The sequence below is a fragment of the Stigmatopora nigra genome, chromosome 8 (genome assembly GCF_051989575.1).
Source record: "Stigmatopora nigra isolate UIUO_SnigA chromosome 8, RoL_Snig_1.1, whole genome shotgun sequence".
NCBI lineage: Eukaryota > Metazoa > Chordata > Actinopteri > Syngnathiformes > Syngnathidae > Stigmatopora > Stigmatopora nigra.
Genome location: NC_135515.1, coordinates 4,746,353 through 4,768,259, shown reverse-complemented (window position 1 = coordinate 4,768,259; position 21,907 = coordinate 4,746,353). Strand labels below are relative to the sequence as shown.

At 37.2% G+C, this 21,907-nt stretch overlaps 2 protein-coding genes across 3 annotated transcripts; one reads left to right on the top strand and one right to left on the bottom strand.

Moving 5' to 3' along the window:
• Positions 1 to 57: 57 nt before the first annotated feature.
• On the bottom strand, positions 58 to 3,541 carry LOC144200114 (ATP-sensitive inward rectifier potassium channel 1-like). The gene is made up of 2 exons (XM_077722039.1): positions 3,426 to 3,541; positions 58 to 2,098 (listed from the first exon to the last, which is right to left on the bottom strand). The coding sequence occupies exon 2, from the start codon at positions 2,078 to 2,080 to the stop codon at positions 959 to 961; it is 1,122 nt and encodes a 373-aa protein (XP_077578165.1). The 5' UTR covers positions 2,081 to 2,098; positions 3,426 to 3,541; the 3' UTR covers positions 58 to 958.
• Positions 3,542 to 8,336: 4,795 nt separating this feature from the next.
• On the top strand, positions 8,337 to 21,092 carry kcnj5 (potassium inwardly rectifying channel subfamily J member 5). 2 transcript variants are annotated; one of them, XM_077723039.1, is made up of 5 exons: positions 8,337 to 8,499; positions 12,410 to 12,594; positions 13,847 to 13,929; positions 14,694 to 15,567; positions 18,400 to 21,092. In XM_077723039.1, exons 3-5 carry the CDS (start codon positions 13,867 to 13,869, stop codon positions 18,771 to 18,773), a joined length of 1,311 nt encoding a protein of 436 aa, XP_077579165.1. In that variant the 5' UTR covers positions 8,337 to 8,499; positions 12,410 to 12,594; positions 13,847 to 13,866; the 3' UTR covers positions 18,774 to 21,092. The 2 variants fall into 2 exon arrangements, with proteins under 2 accessions (XP_077579165.1, XP_077579166.1); XM_077723040.1 differs by lacking the exon at positions 12,410 to 12,594.
• Positions 21,093 to 21,907: the final 815 nt, after the last annotated feature.

The window sequence follows — 21,907 nt, the reverse complement described above, 5'->3', positions numbered from 1 at the left end:
TAAAAAATCCTTTGCCTTAAAATTCAAATTGCACTCACCATTAGTTTCACGTGAATAATTGTCTAAGTGAAAAACATCTGAACCATTAAGTCACTTGTTTGTAATATACATTGACCTTCATAGCAAGGCAACTGATATCAAATGAGCTTACATAATCATTTGTTTTTTTCAACCTCTTATCCTCACAAGGGTTATTTACATCTTTCTTGTACTTCATCCCATCCAGCAAACAAGTTTTTTAGGATTTATTGTCTGACAGTGAAGTCAGATTGGCAGGCAGGTTGAAGCAAATCCAGTGAATTATAATATAATAATAATAATTTCAGGTAGAGAGGAGGAGTGTTTTGAATGTAAAAATAGTTTTATTACAGCTGTTTCCCCCTGAGCTCAATTACAAAAGAAAAAGCAAAAAACAAAACACAAATATTGTATTTCTTCAATAGTAAAGGCTGGTTCCAGCTATATTTTAAGTGTTTCCTCAGAACATTATTCTCCCACTATGTCTCACTCAAATATTCCACATTATACCTGTGCAAGTACCAGTGCTGGACTCGAGAAACAAAGGCTAATGCACATTTCTTGTTGTGCATTGAAACTACACTTGCATGAATTATTTAACGGTGATATTAAGGCATCCAAAACACGTTGTTCACGTAGGATTGTACCACAGAATAGTCTTTTTCTATGCTCAGAAAATGATGCCATGGGCCAAAACTAAATTAGATTTGATTCCATTCATTCATTATCAGCAAGCACACGTGGGAAGTATACAGTAAATATTTTTCTTCTGTAATTTCTAGCAATTTTAATGGCATGGCAGACCTTAGGCAAAACGGTTCTTGGCTGGTAGACTTTGACAGTTCTGGTGTTATTTGCTTTTTCACCCGATCATACAGTTCTAGAGGATTTTTAAGGAGTTCATCAAGGCCAGAATCTTTTCTTCACAGTCTGTGTCATCTTACATCTTGGTGATAGTTGAAGGATCATGGATATCAATCACCTCAAAGCCTTGGTTGTCAAGTCCATCTTTGAAATGGTGGTGATGACCTTTGATGTTGTGGAAACAGTACGCACAGTGTGCAGTGGCCGCAGGCACAACCTTGGAAAAGTTGGAGAAATCCACCCTGTATTTACCTTCTTTGCTACGTGAGATGATAGGCAGGAAATTGTAGCCCCACATAATCTCCTGAGGAATAAACGAGGTTCGGACCTGGCATGAAGAGCTGGTGGACTCGGCTGTACCGTCCAGGAAAACAACTAGTTCAAATTCTTTCTTGTGTAATGTATCCACAGCCATCTCAAAGAAAGGGCTACTTTTATTAATAACGTGATAAAGTGTGAGCGGACACACAAAGAAAAGGTTGTCCTTTCCAGCGTCCATCATAAAATCAATGTTAACCTGGTCCATGATGATTGTTTCGCCGTCTGCTGTATTGGTTGTTCTGAGTAATTTACCGTAGATCTGGCTTCCAATCATAAGGGTCTTGCGAAGGTTGGCAACACGAATTGACAAGCAAAGCGTGCCATTCTTTGGGCTAATAACTGCCATATCACTAAATGAAATGGTCTTAGCCCTCTTTTTAGGCAAAGAAATTTTGAATAAGATGATTCCGCACATGAAACAGTTGACAATTGCTCCAAGGAGAGATTGGATGATGAGAAGGGCGACAGCTCCTGGGCACACAGGAGTCAGGGCTCGGCCACCGTACCCAATGGTTGTTTGAGTTTCAAGTGAATATAGGAACGCAGTAGTGAGTCCGTCGACATTATCGACACAAGGCGTGTGGTTTACAGGAGGCTCCTGCCAGCTCAGATCTCCATTACTACGAGCAATCCAGTACCAGAGCAGGCCAAAAATGAACCAGCTCAGTGTAAAAGAGGCGATGAAAAAGAAGAGTACGAAACGCCCGCGGATCTCCGCAAACGTCGTCCAGAAATCGGCCAGGAAAGCAAAGTGTTTACTGTACTTGATGTTTCCATATTCAATGTTGCAACGGCCATCTTTGGTCACCAGCCTGGTCCTACGACTCCTTCGCTCAGCCAGGTAGTCTTGGAGATACTTGCTGAGCGGTCCAAACATTTTCTGCGAGTCCACAACCTCAAAGACAGAAATTGAACATAGGGGTCACAAATGGCTAATTAGAATTTGCTTATCTAATTTGGCAGGTCCGATGATAGACATCAATCAGTATTTAAACACCATCAACAACAAACATAGCCCAATAAAGCAATCAAGAGAGGAATATTAACCTATAATTGCCTGCCAATTAATTTGAATTGTGAGGTCTGGCTGTGAATGCTCATGTTTCAGTGCCACTGAGTACACTAGACATTCTGTCCATTTTGTCTGTGAGGGGTCAATATGGATTGGAAAGGTGTGATTGTCTAGTTCTAGCATGTCTAGCCAAATGAGTAGAAAAAGTCCCACTCAAATGAATATGTAAGCTTGGGTAGAAAACAAAGTGTTCTGATAACTCATAAGTACAGGTACAATTCACTGACTGAGTCTTCCAAATAGCTATGTTCCTATTTTCGCCTAATCATGTTCGAAAACAAACGCGATCACACACTTGTTGGTGAGTCCTAATTGGTACAAAACAGTCTGTACAGTGTTGATTTTTTTTCAACTCCTTCAAAGCTCACCTGTCATCCACCCCAGCCTTCCATCTTTTCATGAACCTTTTAAGTTCTTAACCAACTACGATAAACTGTTTATATCTGCAATTAAAAAGTCACTTAGTTCCCAGAGATTAAAAATGTTTTTTTTTTATTAGATGTCTTGCATGCTTGGAGTGTTATGAAGAGATCTAATGATGCCCAAATATTTACAGCCTCTTGTGTAATCCAAATCACAATTAAGATGAATTAGTTTATTAAAGGTGTCTGTAGCCTGCATTTTCTCTATGGAATGTAGAAATTCAGGAAATGGGCAGCACATTTCACTCCCGAATTCCTTAAGGTCTATAGTTTTGTTTTTTTTGTTTTTTTTCTGCAAAGATGCACAGACATCTTGAACAATACAGTACCAGAATGTAATAAATGAAGGAAATGAAGAGAAGAGAAGTACATTAAATTTGCTGTCTGGAGCCACTCAACATCTAGTAAATTTTGTTGCAAAGGAGTGGAACAAAATAACTAATTAAGTTGAGTGATTGCCTCAAAAAAGTTGAGAAAGAATATACACTGTAAAACTACATACTACATTAAAAGTACCATCGCTATTCTGCATTATAATGTAACAATCTTGCAAATAATTCTTGCAACCCATAAAAATAAAGCAATTCGTAATTTCCGGAGCAGCATTAATATTCACAGACAATATCGGCTGCCTCTTAAATTTACAAGATCTACTGGACTGACTTAAAAGAAAAAAACATAATAAACTATAAATTCCACACAGCTAAAGAATAGTCAACTATGCTCACCTCTATTGATGTGAAGTATTTTGAGGGACATCCAGCTAGGTGTTGATCTACTGCTTTACCTCTTTAGTGCTCTTCACAGTTAAATGGGAGATTTTATAGGTGTGTCCTCTTATGCCTGCTTTGCTGCACCTGCGTACATTTATACTGTCCTCTTACGGCAGGGGCCAGGTAGTGTTTACACCCACAGAGACCCCCCCCCCCCCACACACACACACACACACACATAAACACACACATACATAGATACCATTACCCCTGGCTCTAGCAAGTTGTGTTTACCCCACAGACGACTGGCACCAAGGGCCAAGCTGACCTCATTACACTTCTCATGCAAGCTCTTTACCTTTAGCCTTTATTCTTATTTCCATTTAGAAGTGCGATGATAAGATGAAAGTCCCCCACCAAGTTTATGACAAATTTATTCGGAATATACTATACAAAGTAATGTTTAGAACCTCATGAGGATAAGTTGTATGGAAGATAAATTAAGATGAATGGCAAAAAAACCTCAAGCTGCTTTATTTGATACCACTGAAATGATTCATTTGAGAGCCAAATGTCTGGCTGCCTGGTTTTATTTTCACATTAAACATATAATGAAATCATACTAGTGCTTTCTAACCAATTTCTTAAAAAAATGAAATTTATATTTGTCCTTTGGGATGTCACAAAATGCATGTCAAGTATTTTTTATAAACGTCATCTATTCTGCTGCTTGTATAATGGAACAAAAGAGAATTGCCACTCTAAAAAAAGTACAATGGCTTAACCACGACCAAAGAATTGTGCTGCTGTGATATAATATTGGGAACAGGGAACAGAACGGAAAAAAAAAGGTGATGAAGTGGAATAATAGCTGATGGTAGATAAAAAGGGAAGATGCTCCAGATCTAAATAACTCAATGGAGATATTGTGAAAGCTGAGGAGAGAAAACCTGGAGTCATTTTTCAGCGCTATTGTTCGTAGTGTGCGTGCCCAAAAACATCTTTAGTATTATTTTACAAATAGTAAAGCACGTGCTCAGCATGGACACAGTTTTATAATCAAACAATGCCACTTATAATTTATGGTTGTGCCCTTGTAAAACAATGCAAAGCAATATAGCATAGCCATTTAACATTATTTGATTTATTCATTTATTTTTTATAATTTGATCCAGTCTCCCATTTGTGTTGCCTCCTGACCAATGGGCCCGAAACAGCTAACACATGGATCGTCGGGCTGGTTTGGCAACTTGGGAAGTTACTGTTAGTAAGAAAAGGGTCAAAGGTTAATAAACAATAGATAATAACAACCATCAAAATATATTCATTTTAAAAAAGCTTATAGCATTGATTACGCTCATGCGTCTATAATGTGGACAACTCTGTGCATTTTTCCATATCATCTCAGCCAATGGCAAATAGGTAAAGATTTCAAACAGATACAAATGTAAATAATCCGTCTACTCCCGTCATTTTGTAGGAAATTAAGGACAATGGTGGTTTCTGTATCAGTTTCTATGTATCATCGTAGAGTCTCTGGGTAAGTAACTAGTGGGGAAGATGAATGAATGATGGGATTCAAATATTTTAATTCACTCTGGTATAAAGTCATGAAGGGTCTAAAATTTTGATTAAAAGAGGTTAATATCAAATGATCAATTTTAACGGACTAGTTCAATTGCGATGGGGTTTGTCACATGCATTTAAATCTCTGTGCTTTGGTTGCATTGAGCAATGGGGGAAGGGTGTTCACTGATGGTATCCATTTTGCTGGCTCATCATATTGCTGAGCATTTACACATATTCATAATTCATAGGGGAAGATGGCAAGGTGCCACCCATTGGCAAACCAAAGCATGGAAGATACTCCACACACACAAGCTTGTGGTATACAGATAGATACAAGCAGTAAATAATAGTTATTGAGCACATGTCTTCATGACCTTTATTCCTTGTTTGCTGTTAGTTTGGGCAGGAATATGATTGTCTGGAATATTCATGGTTGAAGTTCTCGAGGTCATTATAATCCCAGGATCTGCAATTTAAGTATTGACGCCTTTGGCTACAACGTGCATATCAATAGGAGCTTGTGGGCGATGGCTGTAGGCTGCCATGCCTGCACGAGCATACGGCTGAGAATAGAAGCCCGGGGGGCGTCGTGGGAAATTTCCACTTGCATGTCCACTTACTAATGGAACTAATAAGAGAGACGGAATCTAATAATCCCCAAATGAGTGGGTGCTCCTATCATTGTTTTTATCGGATAATCTCAGTATTATAGGAAGTTTTTAAAAGTCACCTGTTGATGAAAATAAAAGTCTCAAATAGATGATTGATTGTATGTCACTAGTCGAAATGCTAAATTAGCAAAGTATTTGTCTTAACTGTTTCTTTTCCATAACAAAATCGAGCTACAAACTGCCTGAGAGTATATCGGTCGAATGATGCCGATAGTGGAACTACCAAACACTGCCATACGTTTAAATTATGAGCATAGGAGACACAATGTACAGCAAATCTAAATTATGTAACACTGCACTGCTCTGTAGTCATATCAATTCATAATTTAAAGCCTAATAGATGTACTTATTCTCTTCACCCTCCTTTCAATGATAGAATTATAAAATGGTCCATTGCTTTTTCTGTGCTTGTAATGCTGTTCCCTGAACAATAATGGTCATGTTGGACGAATATATTGATATTGATGACATGGACAACTATAGAAGCAGTTGGATAGATATTTTTTAATAATTCATACAATTTTCTCTTCATGACTTTACCCTTTCTGCGACCTCTTTTTTAAATGCTGGCCTATCCACAATCACCCACCACACTGCCAAGTCTAAAAAGAAATGCAAGGTAAGTATTTTAAATAAAACAATACAGTGGCATGTCTGCATATAAGCATATTTTCTGATAAGTAAATGTTTACATCGTTCCATTATGGCAGTGTTGCTCTTTAAGATTGTACTGTTAGATTCACTAACACCATTCCCCATTTTTTATTCAGGAATTTCAGCAAAAAAAGGCTTTTTTATGGCAGTGCCAATGCCGTTGGCAAGAGGATCAGTCAGAGCTAATGAAGCCTCGAGGTGAACGAACCCTAAAAAGGAAGCGGGGGTGAGTGTGTGTGAGGATGACCCAATATCCTCAGTTATGATATATGAAATGATTATTCCTTCAGTTGACAAGACTACGCCCTGTTAAATGTTATGTATTCTGGCTGTGTCTCCGTGCTGGTCTCCGTAGACTTTCCCCCATTCAATTGAGCGTTTCAGGAGAAGATGGAAAAATATTTGATTCAAAAGTAGTTGATAGATTTATCACTGTATTTCATCTTAAACTTATGACATATTAGGACTTTTTTCCCCAATGTTAATAAGTCCACTAGTTGTTTTCAAATTAAAACTGGTGTTAAATTACTTCCTACAAAATTACACCCCCCCCCCCCCCACACACACACAGAAATACTATAATAATACTACTAGTACTTCAGTCTGAACACTTATGATCATTTGCAATATAAATCCAGTTTTTGTGGCTCACACTGGAGCTTTATGAAGGTCTATTATTTGGTGGTGCTACAAAAGAGGATTGTTCAGTCATCCTAGCTTCAATTGTAAGTCGTCACTGATGGATTTCAAATTACACTGTGTTCATACATTAGGTACTCTGGTGTATCATCTTTCTGGAGGGCACACAGACTTTGATCTTTTTAATAGGTTGCCTATTAAATAACCAAGAAGACCCTATTACAGAGTGATATCCAGCCCATTTATGCAAATAACACTGAACCGTGTGTAGGTCTTCGCAGTAATGAATGTGCCGGCAATTTGTCAATGTGTGATATATGATTAATGTGAGGTAGTACAGCTAACTAGATGACTTTCATTAGTATGTGAACAAGCAAGAAGGTGGTGGGTGTTCTCAAATAGTGAATAATTTCACATACCTTCAATGTGTCACCTGCGATTGACCCAAACGGCCAATCAATGTAGCAAAAAGATAATCAGAATCATTAAAATGAAGATGATGAGCTCGTGAGGGAGAAAGAACATGCATGACCCAGAACTTGCATTCTTCTGGCATTCCCCATGTTCCTCGTTATTGTTGATGCTTTCCTTGATGTTCCATAAACCACTGTAATTGACTCCCTGGCCGTTTGCATCCCAAGTATTTGACAGTCATTCTCCATTTTCTTTGTGGCCTGGAAATTTAGTGGGGGTGATCGCAAAAAGGACTGAGGGCTGTCAGTGGGATGTAAAGAGTGAGAGTCCTCAATGTGCTTTAAACTCAATGCAGGAAGGGTATATAGGCTGAGGCTTTATGATGAAGAGCTGGATAAAAATAATCTCTTTTTAGTATTTTTAAAGACTGCCTTGCAGTCTACTGGTAAGACAGTAAAATCCTGATATCTAGAAGTGTAACATCTTCATTAATATGCAAATGTTCAGTTTACTAGTACTACTACTTGAAGTGGAAAACCAAGGTCACCAAACTGAAGAAATTTTGGATTAAAATGACTTCATGCTTTTCTCTGTACTTCAACCACCTTTCTTTTCACTAGATTCTCCAAATGCCTTCTTTTATTTCCAAAGACAATTTTATTTTCTCATTCATCTCATTCAAAACCCTGAGGCAATTTTAGGGAAATTATTACAACACAGTCTTCTCCGCCTTCTTTCCTCTGAATATTCAGGACTAATTACAACAACACATCATTTTAGAATATCATGTTCTAAACGTCATTTGACTTTTTAGAAGACAGAACTTAGCAGTGGAGGAAAAATCCTTGGAGACGTTAGGTCCACTGAGTACGTACAAGTAGAAATAGAAGCAATGAAGACACTGGGTGCATATTTACATCCTTTTTCTTGTTCTCTCTCTCCCACTCTGCCTCTATCTCCCCCACCCATGCCACTCTACAGAGCCCTCGCTCACACTTGATATCGAGCTGTGAAGAGCAGAAGGAGCGGGGTGGCAGTAGAGAAGAGCCAGAAGCCGGATGAATGAAGGAGTGCACAATTTTGGAGAACAGAGTAGATGTAAGATGCCTCGTAGGGACAGCTACTCTTACAAAGACATGAAGGTAAGCTTTGCTTCACTGTATCGGTGGACGACATCTGTTTTTCATGATGGCTTACAATACACAATGAAAATGACCATCCAGAGTATCTTTCCAAATGAAGAGTATATTACTTACAGAGACACTATGTGCATGGAGTAGCTTGAGTGGAACAAAAGACACAGAGGGATAATAAAGTGACACATATGGATAACAGTGAGCAACCATCGAACAGATCAAGGAAGAAGGAATAGGTGTTGATGAGCAAAGTGGCTGTATTAGCATCCTCCATCAGCGCACAATCTAATCACATCATCACATCTTGCTTGCTTCATCTTTTATCACCGGTGTCACTGCGGCGATGCGTACGTTCATCAGTACCAGCTTGCCCTGGTGTTTAGCGGGGGCAGGGTGATGATTGGGGTTTCTGTGACGCAAATGCATCCAAAGAGAATTGTCAGCTTCCCCTTGTGCGCCTTGCGGTACTGTATAGTTGCGCTCAGTTCAATGCAGGAGTTTATTAGAGTGAACCTGCATCTTTTGTAACTGTAAGCACAGAAGAGGAGGAGAGTGTAGGAACCACAGACCCAGTGTGTGGATGTCACGGGAGTGATATTTGCTGGGTTGGCTTATTTTTATGAATATTGTAAGATACACCAAAGCACTAACTGAAAATCGTGTATGTTGATTCCCTTGAAACAGGCATCTAAACCACACTTTGCCCTATCCTACACATATTCTGAAAGTACTGAGAGTCTGTAAAACTTTTATGGCAATGCAGTGGTTTTAGAGGTCACAATAATGAAGAACAGCTCATTCGAAGCCATAGTTCGCCTGCTATTGTCCATCCAGAAAATCTAAAATCAGACGTCTAGGCAACGTGCTGAATCAATCATCATTTTTTTTTTTTAATGTTTCTCCACTCGGGGGTACAAAAATAAAAAGTGAGGCGCCATTGCTCTTTTAGTTAACACAAAACACTAGAGGAAAGGGAGGGCAAGTTCTAACAGCCTGATTGCAAAATGTCTTGCAGCAACAAAGCCTTAGACACTTTGCAAAAGCTTCCTATGGCACCATTATTTTTTAATGAGCCTGTTCACAGATACTTGTACCATTTCTTTTCAATTTCAAGTGTCCAAAAGGAAGCGTGAAGAGCTAGGACACAATGAATCGTGATACAAGTCATTTTGACCTTATTTTCGACATATCATTGCGGCCCCAACTCTCCTATTATATGAAATCACATGTACTGATTTTTTTAAAGACAGAAAATGGTTGTTAACTGGATCTGGTTATGAAATCAGATCTTTATATCTCAACATGAATAGAAAGATTATGTGAGGAATTTATCCAGGAATAAGATTGCACCAAGTGCCTTTAGAGTATGTGTGATTTTTAGTCATTAATGAAGTGACATTGTTTCTATTTATTGATCTAATGCACTGTTTAATCATGTCCTAAAATACTATTCATTAGCCACACATTCTTTGACACTTGTTCAAAGGAGGCTTGAGGAAAATGTTTGGATCAAAATATGGTTGACATTCTTGTATCTGCTCAATTCACTCCACCACTTGGTCCAATGGAGGAAATCTAGGCTTATATCGGTAGTGTTGGTGTTCTACCAATCTTCTCCACAACACATATTAACCATTTTCCGATAAAATGATTGAATTTCTTGGGGAAAAAAATAAAAGTAAACTACTAGCCACCATAGTAATGAAACTAAATGGAAGAGGACACAGTGGGCCATCCATCTGTGACTTCACTCTTTAGCAATTATTGTTTTCTGGCCAACAGCAAAATTGATTTAATTTTCTTTTTGTGTGTTTTGGTTTATTTTACAAAGAAAAGGATAACAGGTTGTGGTCCAGTTAAATCCAATCCATCGAATTAAGTAAAGTACACCCTGACATTAAATTACGGTAAGGTTTTCAGTACTTTGTAATGAAAAAAACTAATTTCCAGTTTTTATATTATTTTCCTTTGATTACAATTTGGGTATAATTTGGAAGGTTATCACATGCCATTGTTTGTACTTTGTGTGTGAAAAAAAAAGCAGCGTCACATTGGCAAACACAGAAGTTAACCACAGATGTCACAGTGGAAAAGTGAGCACCTAAAACAAGAGCAAGTACACAACATTGAAATGCAGAAGGAATATTAGTTTCAGTTTATCTGAATCCAAACTGAGGATCCTAATATCTATCCAGAGATTACATTTCTTCTTGTCTATTCAGGAGACACGCTAGTATGTAAACACATAAATAATTGGCAGATGATTGGGGTGGCAGAGATGCATATATTTTAGATGCAAATAAATAGCCTCGTAGTGCATCCAAATTTTTGAATAATGATACATATTATATATAATATATTATATCTCTAAATATTATCATCTCCAACAAATCAATTCTTATCTAGTTAATTACGTAGTGGTCCACACAGACTTTTTTTCTTCAGGTTTTATGTAAGCATCCAGTGAGCTTGAGCATCTTTCACCCAGGGGAAACATATTCTCATACATTTGCAGCTCATTAACACAGATGAAAGAGAGAACTAAAGGATGGCTAACAAGGTCATGCCATTGGTTTTCTTGTTATTTTCTTTTGTTGACTAACTAGCTTGACGATTGAGGATTTACACAGCATCTTAACTTAGAGATACATCAGCTTGCTGGCACAAACTTGCTTTAAGATTTAGTTAAATTGAAATACATTTTACATTCTTACAGCATTAGCCATGTCATGAAAACATACATAGATCTAACAAGCTTTAACATGCCCTAGTATCAAGTTAACACCTTATATACAGTAGGATGTCAGCAATTGACTGCATTCAACACACAGAGTCATTTAGAGCAGTGATGCAGAAGGATGACAAGTACAAATCAGGTTTTGATGGTAAAGGAACAACAAAACGCTACGTTTGCCTTCAGAGTGACATGATTTTTGATATACCATCCTAACTTAAGTGCATACATGCCCACAACCACTCGATGTGGAAAAACGACATAAAAGAACTACTTGACACACACTCACAGAAGAAAAAAAAACATAGAAGGAGTTCTTACTGTCTTCTAATTCTTTTCTTGGCTGTTCAGCTGTCTATTTGTGTGGTGCACATAACATCCTCAGCTCAAGCTCAGATGAAAAACAGTGGCAATTTTCTGTCACCATTAGCTTAAGAGAAATATTCAAGCTTTGAACTATATTGTGATGTAGCTAAAAAAGAAGTAGTGTTTTGAAATGATCTGATATTTAGATAACACTGAAAAACTATTAACATACGTGAGTGCGTGAGAGAAACTTAAGACTGTTGGACACATGTTAATGTTTCCAATATGTAAAGTAAAAAGGTGTATGAGAGTTAAGATAGAGACTGAAGGATGTAGAGAAAGAGACAGCAAGAGAGTTAAGAGTGATTGAGAGAGTTTGACATATCATTAGGGGAATTTTTCTTTAGTGTGAGAGGGGCATCTCAGTGCTGCAGTGTCACTCCAGAGAAGGTCATCCATGAGAAGGGTAAAATGTGATACACTCGGCTTGGCTATCAGACATAATGGGAAAACAGGAAGGGAGGGTGGGTATGAAGTTTGTGTCCCCCGGCTGTAGAAGCGTATCAGTGTTAGTACGGCCTGAAGCCAAACTTCCAGGGGACGTTTTTAGTCATTTGACCTGTTTGACCTCAAAGCGTCATAAGCGAACAAAGATATGGAAGTCCTTGTTGCTTTAAAAAAATATATATATATGGTCCCATCAAAGCCCGGAACATATTCGTGATACTAGTAGTAACATTTACTCATTGCTGTTACTTCAAAAGTGAATTGTTTGTCAGCCAATCAATCGCAGGGGTAAAAGGAAACCTTTTATGCTCACAATTATACCTAGTGAAAATTTAGAATCTTCAAACAGCATACCATGCATGTTTTTAGGATGTGGGAGGAAATCGGAGTACCCGGAGAAACCCCATGCAGGCGCGGGGAGAAAATCCAAACACCAAACAGGAAGGTCGGAACTCATCGGGAATTGAACCCTTTCTCTCAGAACTGTGAGGCGGACGTGCTAACCACTGTCACTTGTGCCAACTCCGTTGCTGTACATCCAATGAATAATTAAGGTAATGAAATGAATAAAAACAAATAAAATCGGCACATAAAAAAACTGATTTCATCATAGAATAATACATATGTCTAAGTGAAACAAGACCATAGCAATCGTGCCAATATACACATATTATTGTAAAGATTTGATCTATTAAGTCAGTATCAAACACCATTAGTTTTACTGTATATAATCAGTGATTCTTTGGTTTTGTTTGTTTTTTACTTTTCTCTTACATTGTTGCTGTTAAGTAGAATAATGTCATCGTATATATTCTGATGGTCTTTTATAAAAGTGGATCAGCTATCATGCAAATGCCAGTTGACTATAACCCTTCTTTTTTGGAAAGATGTCCTAATTTTCCACCAAATGAAATAGTCTGAATAATATATGTATATTAAAATAGTGCCAGTCTTAATGGATTGACTCATAAATGCTGTTGTGCAACATTATAGGTATAGCCTGCTATTCGCTGCTGTTGCTTGGAAGCACAATGTTTCCTGTTATCAACACAAACACTATTCAGTGAAAGCATCCAGCCACTCGTAACAAGATAGAAGCTTGTTACCCTCTTAAACTATCAAGATAAAACACCTGTTATTCAGGATTGCTGAGTCAACTGTGACTTGCTGTAAATCTGGTTGAAGGATGGTATACCTGTTCTAAAAAAACTAGAGATATGTACTAAATTCATCACAAAAACAGAATGTTTTTCATGTATATGCTCTTCATGTGTTTTGGGAGCCATTGTGTGTTTCCTACACATGCTGTCCGTCACCTTATTCAGATGCCTGTCACGTCACTCTGCCCTTTGCTTTGGACCATCAATGTCAACACTACATTCCTGTGTGGGCCTGACTTTTTCTCTACCGCCTCCATATTGCTGCTCCTTCGCTGGTCGGTCATCACATTGATTGATGCTAGTGAACGTTGACAAGGAAATGTCAAATGCTTTTAGATCATGTCTCAGAATATGTCATGTCTTCTTTTTTTTTGCACCGTTGATTACAAATCATTGGTCAATTAAGTCAATGATGTTTAGAATACACCCCTCAGTTAACAAATAAATGCCTCTCAGCCGGATACATCGATTTTGGCATTGTGAAAATACAGCGTGTAATGTACTTTAATATCTAGAAAAGGTAGAGTTCAGTTTGGTCTTCTACAAACTGATGTATTGCACTTTTTACAAGGTATTCTGGGGGTATTTTTTTTTTTTTTTTTTTATGATATAGGTATACTAATTTCAACATTTTCCTGCCTTATAGGTTTTGCGCTTCAGTTGAAGATGGCAGGTGATTCCAGAATTCTGATGGACCACAACATGGAGATAGGTGTCACACCTGCACAGGTATAAATAAATAAAAACAATAGTAGATAAATAACATGAGATAGGAACTGTTTAAAGAAGAATTCAAGATTACAAATGCTGGCAGTTTGATGTAATTGAAGAGTAAAGACGTGAATCCAGCAGGTGTTGATGCAGATAAATAGTTTCGAAGATTACAGATCACAGAGTGTAAATCAAGCAGTTTCTTTTATTCAGAGGGGTAACATTTGCAATGGCAGTGAAGATTGGGAGTCGTTTAGAACTGATTGCAAATTGGCCTTCATTCCCAAGCATCTAGAGGAAAGCTCAATAAGAGAAAGCATCACCCATTTACCACAACTATAGTGAATTGAGGACTAATGAATTTGCGTTACGGCAATCACCCCGAGGGACTGTATTGAAAACAGAGGGTAAAGATTAGGTGCAACTGCTTGTGACAGCTTTATCAATCTCCAAGTTAGCTCAATATGGGGGCTGGAGTATTTGCATATATTGTATATGCTGTACAGTATGCATTCCTGATAATGTTACCGAGGGGTATCAAAGTAGTTTTATTCATTGTCTTCTAACAAATGTATGATTACTGTTAATTTGCACTATATTCTGCTGCCTTAGCTATAAAGTACAATTCCAAAAGTTGTTTTTCGAGGCTTTAGAGAAGAGGACCCTTAATATATAGTTATTCCCTCTGGCAATTTGTGTGAAACACAAAATGCAAAAGACCATATAATAAGATAGTGGTATGATAACATATACATTGCTCTTTTTCTGCCCTCACCATATAGGTAACAAAGCTTCCTAAACACTTACGGGAGGCACAGATCTCGACAGAGCGAACGCACTTGATATGTGACCCTCCCAAGAAGCCTCGTCAGCGATACGTACAAAAGGACGGCAAGTGTAATGTTCATCATGGAAATGTGCAAGAGACCTACCGTTACCTCAGTGACTTGTTCACAACACTAGTTGACCTCCGCTGGCGTCTTAGTCTCTTTATTTTCACCTTGGTCTATGTCGTCAACTGGCTTTTCTTTGGCTTTCTATGGTGGCTGATTGCACTCATCCGTGGGGATTTGTTGCATTCAGATGAAGAGGGCTGGACCCCGTGTGTGGAAAACATGAACAGTTTTGTTTCAGCCTTTCTCTTCTCTATTGAAACGGAGACCACAATCGGCTATGGTTATCGTGTCATCACAGAAAAATGCCCTGAAGGTATCATTCTACTTTTGGTGCAAGCCATACTAGGCTCCATTGTGAATGCCATGATGGTTGGCTGCATGTTTGTCAAGATCTCACAGCCAAAGAACCGCGCCGAGACCCTCATGTTCTCACACAAGGCTGTCATATCGGTGCGAGATAGCAAGATGTGCCTGATGTTTCGTGTGGGGGACCTGCGGAATTCTCACATTGTGGAGGCCTCGATCCGAGCAAAGCTTATCCGCTCTCAGCAGACAAAGGAGGGGGAGTTTATCCCACTCAACCAAACTGATATAAACATCGGCTTTGACACGGGAGATGATCGTCTGTTCCTGGTGTCGCCACTCATCATCTCGCATGAGATCAACGAAAAGAGCCCCTTTTGGGAAATGTCCATGGCACAAATGGAGAAAGAGGAATTCGAGATCGTTGTCATCCTTGAAGGCATGGTGGAAGCCACAGGTATAAAAAATGTATTGAATTGTGTTGTAATAGCTTATGTGACAAATGTTGGGAAATTTGTATTGAAAGAATAGACTGCACTTTAGTGGGAGGTAGAATTAATCAATATTGAGTGTTGCCCCATTTCTACCAATCTGCTAGTGTGCATTTATCAAATGATTCTATGATTAAAAGGCTACATCACTTAGAATTAAATAATTGCCAATGACATCTTACATATGTAGACTGTAGACACTTCTACCCAAATTTTTAAAAATATTACTTCAAGGTTATCTGTGGAGTTTACTTAAAGAATAGGGATGTTTATGCACGCTGCTGGACTTTGTTTTGGGTAAATGCTTAACCCTTCAAAACTGCTTCAGGCTAGTTAATAAAGGCACCACCAGATATTTTTGTAAACTGCCAAAATTTTCCTACACAAGCATTGGTTGTATGATTTCTAATTGAAAAGGCACATAATTACATTTTATTTTATATGAAATTAATCTTGTTACCAATTCCCTAACTTCTATCAAAATCTAATTTATGTAATCCAAATGACCCCAAGCATTATGGTAATTGTCTGCTCTGATGAGCTTTCAGTCTGCTCAAGCTGAAGCAGGTGCTGTGATTTGGTCTTTCTTGTCAATGTTGTATGTATAATTATGATGCTTTCATTTTGAATGCATTTAAATTATGCATATAACAAATTATGGGATACATTAAACCTGGTCCTAATTCAGGCCTTTCCTGGACAGCGTTTACATGAGAAAACGAGGCTACTACATGACAAACATGTATAAAGCACAACGCTCCCTGATGCGATCAGGCATGGCTTTGCATCCATCCGAACATTTCTGCTCTATTTCACGGTAGATTTTTATATTTATTTTCTCTCCCAAAGCACCAGTAGTCATCATGCTCCCGGCTCACACTGCTGGATACTTGATTCAGGCATTAAATCATCCCTCACTTCAGTAGCACAAAGCGTTGCAACGTTCAGGGGCTATGCCGTCACTGTCCTTCAATGCTGGGCAACGGGCCAATATCGCCATTGCATATGCAATCGTCCACACCTACACGCACAGTCCTCCTGAAAATAAAAATCATCACATGCTGGTAGTGTTACTGCCACTACTCAACTAGGTTGACATTGGCAAATGCAGACAGAGTATTTGATTATGCCAAAAATACTGTATAGCCAACATCACCATATGATTTTATACAAAATAGTCATATTACTAATCACAAATAAAATATACACCATACCATGTTAAATAGACTTGAGAGTTGTTCGTTTTTGAACCAATGAATGCACATTAAATCCAAGGAGGGGTTCCAGAAAAAGCTGAATACAGATAAAACACTTCAATCATAACCTTTGCGTGTCTGTTATATGTGTATTCTAGTTATTATTGTGAAAACATTTTAATTGTGCTGCAGTTTTAGTCCTATGTCAAGAGGCCCTGTCCTGAGTGTCCATGTTGCCGACAACAAACCTTGTTTTCATTTTTGAAAGGTCCCTGATCATAGTATGTTTTCCACAGCTACATCCTATTATATCATTTTTACTATTTATATATAAAATACTGTGGGGTAATATAACACAATCTAATAGTAGTCCCACTACTCATAGTTCTTTGTAAATCATTTATATCTATTCCAATAAAGGAATTATTCTGTTAATAATCGCACTCGTGATAAATTCCTCTTATGCAGTATGAATAATTTATGAAACAGTACACTAATCTTCTGAGTATTTAGTAATTAAAATTTGTGTTGTTCTACTTTATTTTTGTTTCATTGGACACCAATTAAGACATTTACAAATGTAAAAAGTTATTTAACTTTTATATTGTTCCATTTGCAGGGAACATGCAGTACATAATTAGGATAAGCAGTAAATAATGTAAATTATATACCATATTTTCGTGTTTTTACATTGGGTGTGTGTGTTTTTACATTGGGCTTTGTTGTTTAACGTATATGGGTATGTTTAGGGAAAATGTAACTAACATAGAAATAGCAAAACATACATTTAGCAGGTACTAAGAACCAATACATTTTTTTAAGAGATAAGAAAAACAGCATATTTTTGGAAAAACAAACAAAGTCTAACTTTGACAATCTTGACATGAAAAATACAAATGGTGCAAAGGTTAAAAATAGAAACAGTACAAGACTATAAATTTCCAGGGAATAAAAAAGAAATGTCTGTCTTATTGTGAGCAAGATTAGAAAGCGTATCAATCTGAATCAACTGTATTTTTATTTTTAACCACATCAAATGCACACTAGCAGCAGAGTGAGAAAATTGTGTGGGATATTTTTTGGTTTAAAGGATTCAGCTTCAGACAACCTTTTAACCTTCAGGAAATGGGAGCAGCAGTCAGGAAAATTGAATCTCACAAAAACCTATCTTAAAAATGATGGCAGTTCAAAGTTGCTACTGAAAGCAATGAGTCAATGTATTTGTATTGGATGACATCCGAGAATCACTTGGATTAATTCCACTATAATTATGGACCCTTTAAAATAAAATGGTTTCAGAACTATGTCCCATACCATTCGTAATAGTATTGCCTCCAGAAAAAAAATCAATATTCCATGAATTATTTACTGTTTACACTGAAAAAAGTTCGTCAGCTGTTTGTTTGACAGATGTAGTTCAGGATTAGGTTTTCTGAATGCATTTTGGCATGAATAATTTACCTACACCTCTCCTCTCTCTCTCCTTTTTTCTTTTCATCTCTCTGTTTATTTACCTGTCCACTTTTTGTGTGTGTGTGTGTGTATGTTACTCTTCACATTTTTAATGGAATGGATGTGTACAACTACCTGAACTTGATTTAGGAATGACCTGTCAAGCAAGGAGTTCCTATCTGGACACAGAGGTGCTATGGGGCTATCGCTTTACACCAGTTCTCTCCCTGGAGAAAGGCTTCTATGAGGTTGACTACAACAACTTCCATGAGGTATACGAGACCAACACTCCTTCATGCAGCGCCAAAGAAATGGCAGCAAAGCTTCGGGATGGTCGGCTATTGCCTCAATTGTCTTTGCTGAGCCCTGAACCAAAAAGTCATACTTTTGGCCTCTCTGACTTGGACCCACTCAGCCAGAATGAGAACAAGGAGGAGGGGGAGTCAGAAAATGACAAGGGAGAGACTAATGGGTCAGCAGCTACTTTGGCGGAGACACCCTTTGCTGATGGACTGACAGGCTAAAAAGTTAACTAAGAGTACTGAAGAATATTATATTTATGTTGCTCAATGGCTATTTTCTTTCCTTGCAATGCTTGGAAAAAGAAAATATTTTTCTCCAGTCTCTGAACCATGCAATACTCCTCTACAGTACTAGAGTATCAATCTATAGTATAGGTTGCTTTTTAGATATATAGTGTAGAAAAAATACTTAAACAGAGAGTATCGATACCTTCACTCAAAAGTTGGTGGCAACGATTGTCCTTTTATAATACTGTACATAACTTTCACCACTTTCTGCTTTTGTAGCTTCCAACGGGGTGCACACAAAGATGACATGCCAAGACATTATTATATTTCTTATTTTGCGCTGTGGGCTAAAACACCACATATTCAAAGACCCTGTAAAATGGACAACAGTGACAATGTCTGTCGCTGTCCAGCACAATAGTAGCGAGCAACTTGGCTACATCCTACTACTATAGTATGAAGTTAGACATAAAAATTAGCTGAAAATGCAACACCCTCTTGTGTTGTTGTTGTTTTTTTCACAGTACAAGCTCCTTTGACATTTATGTTATGTTTATTGAATCACAATAATATGGCATTTTGGCTAAATGCAGTCATATGCTGCTCAACGTATAATATGACTTTCTCATGTGGTTAGATTGAAAATTACATTCACAGTTTTTTAATTTAAGCGAATGTTATATAAAATATTGATAGTTAAAGGGTGCCCATTCAATATAACTAGTCTGAGTTTTCAGTTTCAGTTCAAACACATTTTACAGGGTCTTTAATCTGTTCGCTGACAATCATTCTTAGTCACCAAACCACGAGAAAACGTGAATTTGCATATTAGTACCTGCACAGAGTCGTGAGAAGCAAAAATGTTCAACAAGGAATCCAAATGAAAGAATCAGCAGCACTCGGCTAACCGTAACATTTTTATTCTCCAGGACTTCCCCATTGTCATTTCTTTAGTGATGATATATATAGACAATACTCAACTCTAAGAATTGAACTCTGAACTCCTCTCACTGTGACCTATGTGTCCCTTGACATTGCTTTTTTTTCCCCCTGATATTTTATTTATATTCGAGATTCCCAGGAACTGTGGCTTGGTTACCCTATGTGTTGAGAACACACAACATACTATTCAAATAATATACCGTTTTATTTTCTGAAACCATCCTTTATGTGTGTAGTATTATCATATTTGTGTGACCAATTGTTTTTTGCCGAGACAGAGATTTGCCTCACCAGCTTGTACATCATTTTATGCTAATTTCCAGGGTAATTAGTTGCAGCAAAGGCTGGCAAAACAGGATAATGTCATTGGTTAACTGATTGACTGGCAACAAGACTTTTGTTTTTAACTTTATGACTCCGACTATAATCTTGGAGTGCCATTTATTTATAATAGTGTAAATAAAACCGGACAGTCATTAACGTATATGAAAATTGACAAAATAATGCACATTATATATCCGAAGCCAATTGATTTTATATGAAAAGGCTTATATGTCTCTCAACCAGAATATTATCAGCATTCCGACATTAAATATTATTATATCATTATCATGGCGGCTGAGTTTTGCACATCTTTTGTTAGTTGAAAAACAGTATAATATCAATAATTTGTGTTTTATTTATTTAAATGGATATTGCATAAAAGATGATGCCAGGTTTGAGCAGTGTTGATTGCTCTCCCCACCAGGCTACCGCTGCGACTGATGCATGCTGATCCTTAGTATAATTGCTCTTAATTTTCTTTGAAATATACTTTAAAAAGCTAGATAAACTACTAACTGAATCATATTTTTAAAAGTCAAGAGCCAATGTGCGCATATAATATATATTTATTATTTATCTTTATAAGAAAGTCTATCTCCATAGCGACTACTGTTGATGATGATATGAAAAGGTTCGCTGTCTCATCTCAAATGTGGGATCTTTGCCTTCTTCATTATGACTCCCTTTGGTCCTCAGTCTATTACTTGAAGTATTCTCTGTCCTTTTCCATTTTCAACTTCCCCTTGTTTCTGCCCTTTGTCTTCGGTTTAATGGCCCTTGTGAGCCATTTTGGAAGCAGACAGGCGCTTCCGAGTAGGCCATGGCAGACAGTCTTTAATTGACTTGCATGAAGTGACCTCTACCCCAATATCTTCTTATAAATACATTTACTACAGTGGAAAATACAGGGTATTTTCTAGGCATGAGAATCATAAAATGTCCCACATTTGATTACATTTTTACAATCCATGTCATTGAAACAACTACTTAACCCTAATCATTTGAAATGCTCAATGTATCGTATTTTCTGGACTGTAAGTCGCACACAGCCTGTGTTTTATATATATATATATATATATATATATATATATATATATATATATATATATATATATATATATATATATATATATATATATATATATATATATATATATATATATATATATATATATATATATATATATATATATATATATATATATATATATATATATATATATATATATATATATATATATATATATACACACACAAAAAAATTCCCCCGTTCATTGTGTATTTTTTGGCTATTGCGATTTATACTCAGGTGCGAAAAATACAGTAATAGTTATGCAGATACACTAAATGATTGACTTCACTCCAACTGGCTGTGTATTCCATTTACGAAATGGTAGGTTTATTGTAGAAAGCCAACACCTTCCACTGCAAGAATGTCACGTTTGATGTATGTTCTCATGAGAATAAACATAATACAACCACGAAAAAGAAAATGAAAATGTTCTTGTGACTGCATGAAGGAGTTAATAGATACTGTGTAATTTATTTCTGTTCAGGTCATGCAAATAAGCAACAGACGTTAGTTTAGAAAAGCACAACAAGGCACTTTGCTGTAACAAATGGACCATGTTGCACAAATATAGCGACATGAAAACTGGATTAGTTATGCGTGACATGATGAAACACACGTTTTAAATATCAATGCAGCGCATCTTGTGTGCTGAAGCTTGAGGCAAAACCCTTGAAAATACTTTAAGGGGAGTGTTTTGAGATAAGATCCGCCATCTTTTGGCAGCAAGTTAGCGCAAAGAGATAAACCAGCACTGTATATTTTGCATATTGCCTTTTTATCTAACATTGAA

Excerpts from the sequence above, each read along its gene's own strand:
- LOC144200114 (XM_077722039.1), bottom strand. The coding sequence starts at position 2,080 with ATGTTTGGACCGCTCAGCAAGTATCTCCAAGACTACCTGGCTGAGCGA.
- kcnj5 (XM_077723040.1), top strand. The coding sequence starts at position 13,867 with ATGGCAGGTGATTCCAGAATTCTGATGGACCACAACATGGAGATAGGT. Across the intron at positions 13,930-14,693 it reads TAGGTGTCACACCTGCACAG|GTAACAAAGCTTCCTAAACA; the intron begins GTATAAATAAAT and ends CTCACCATATAG. Across the intron at positions 15,568-18,399 it reads AGGCATGGTGGAAGCCACAG|GAATGACCTGTCAAGCAAGG; the intron begins GTATAAAAAATG and ends AACTTGATTTAG.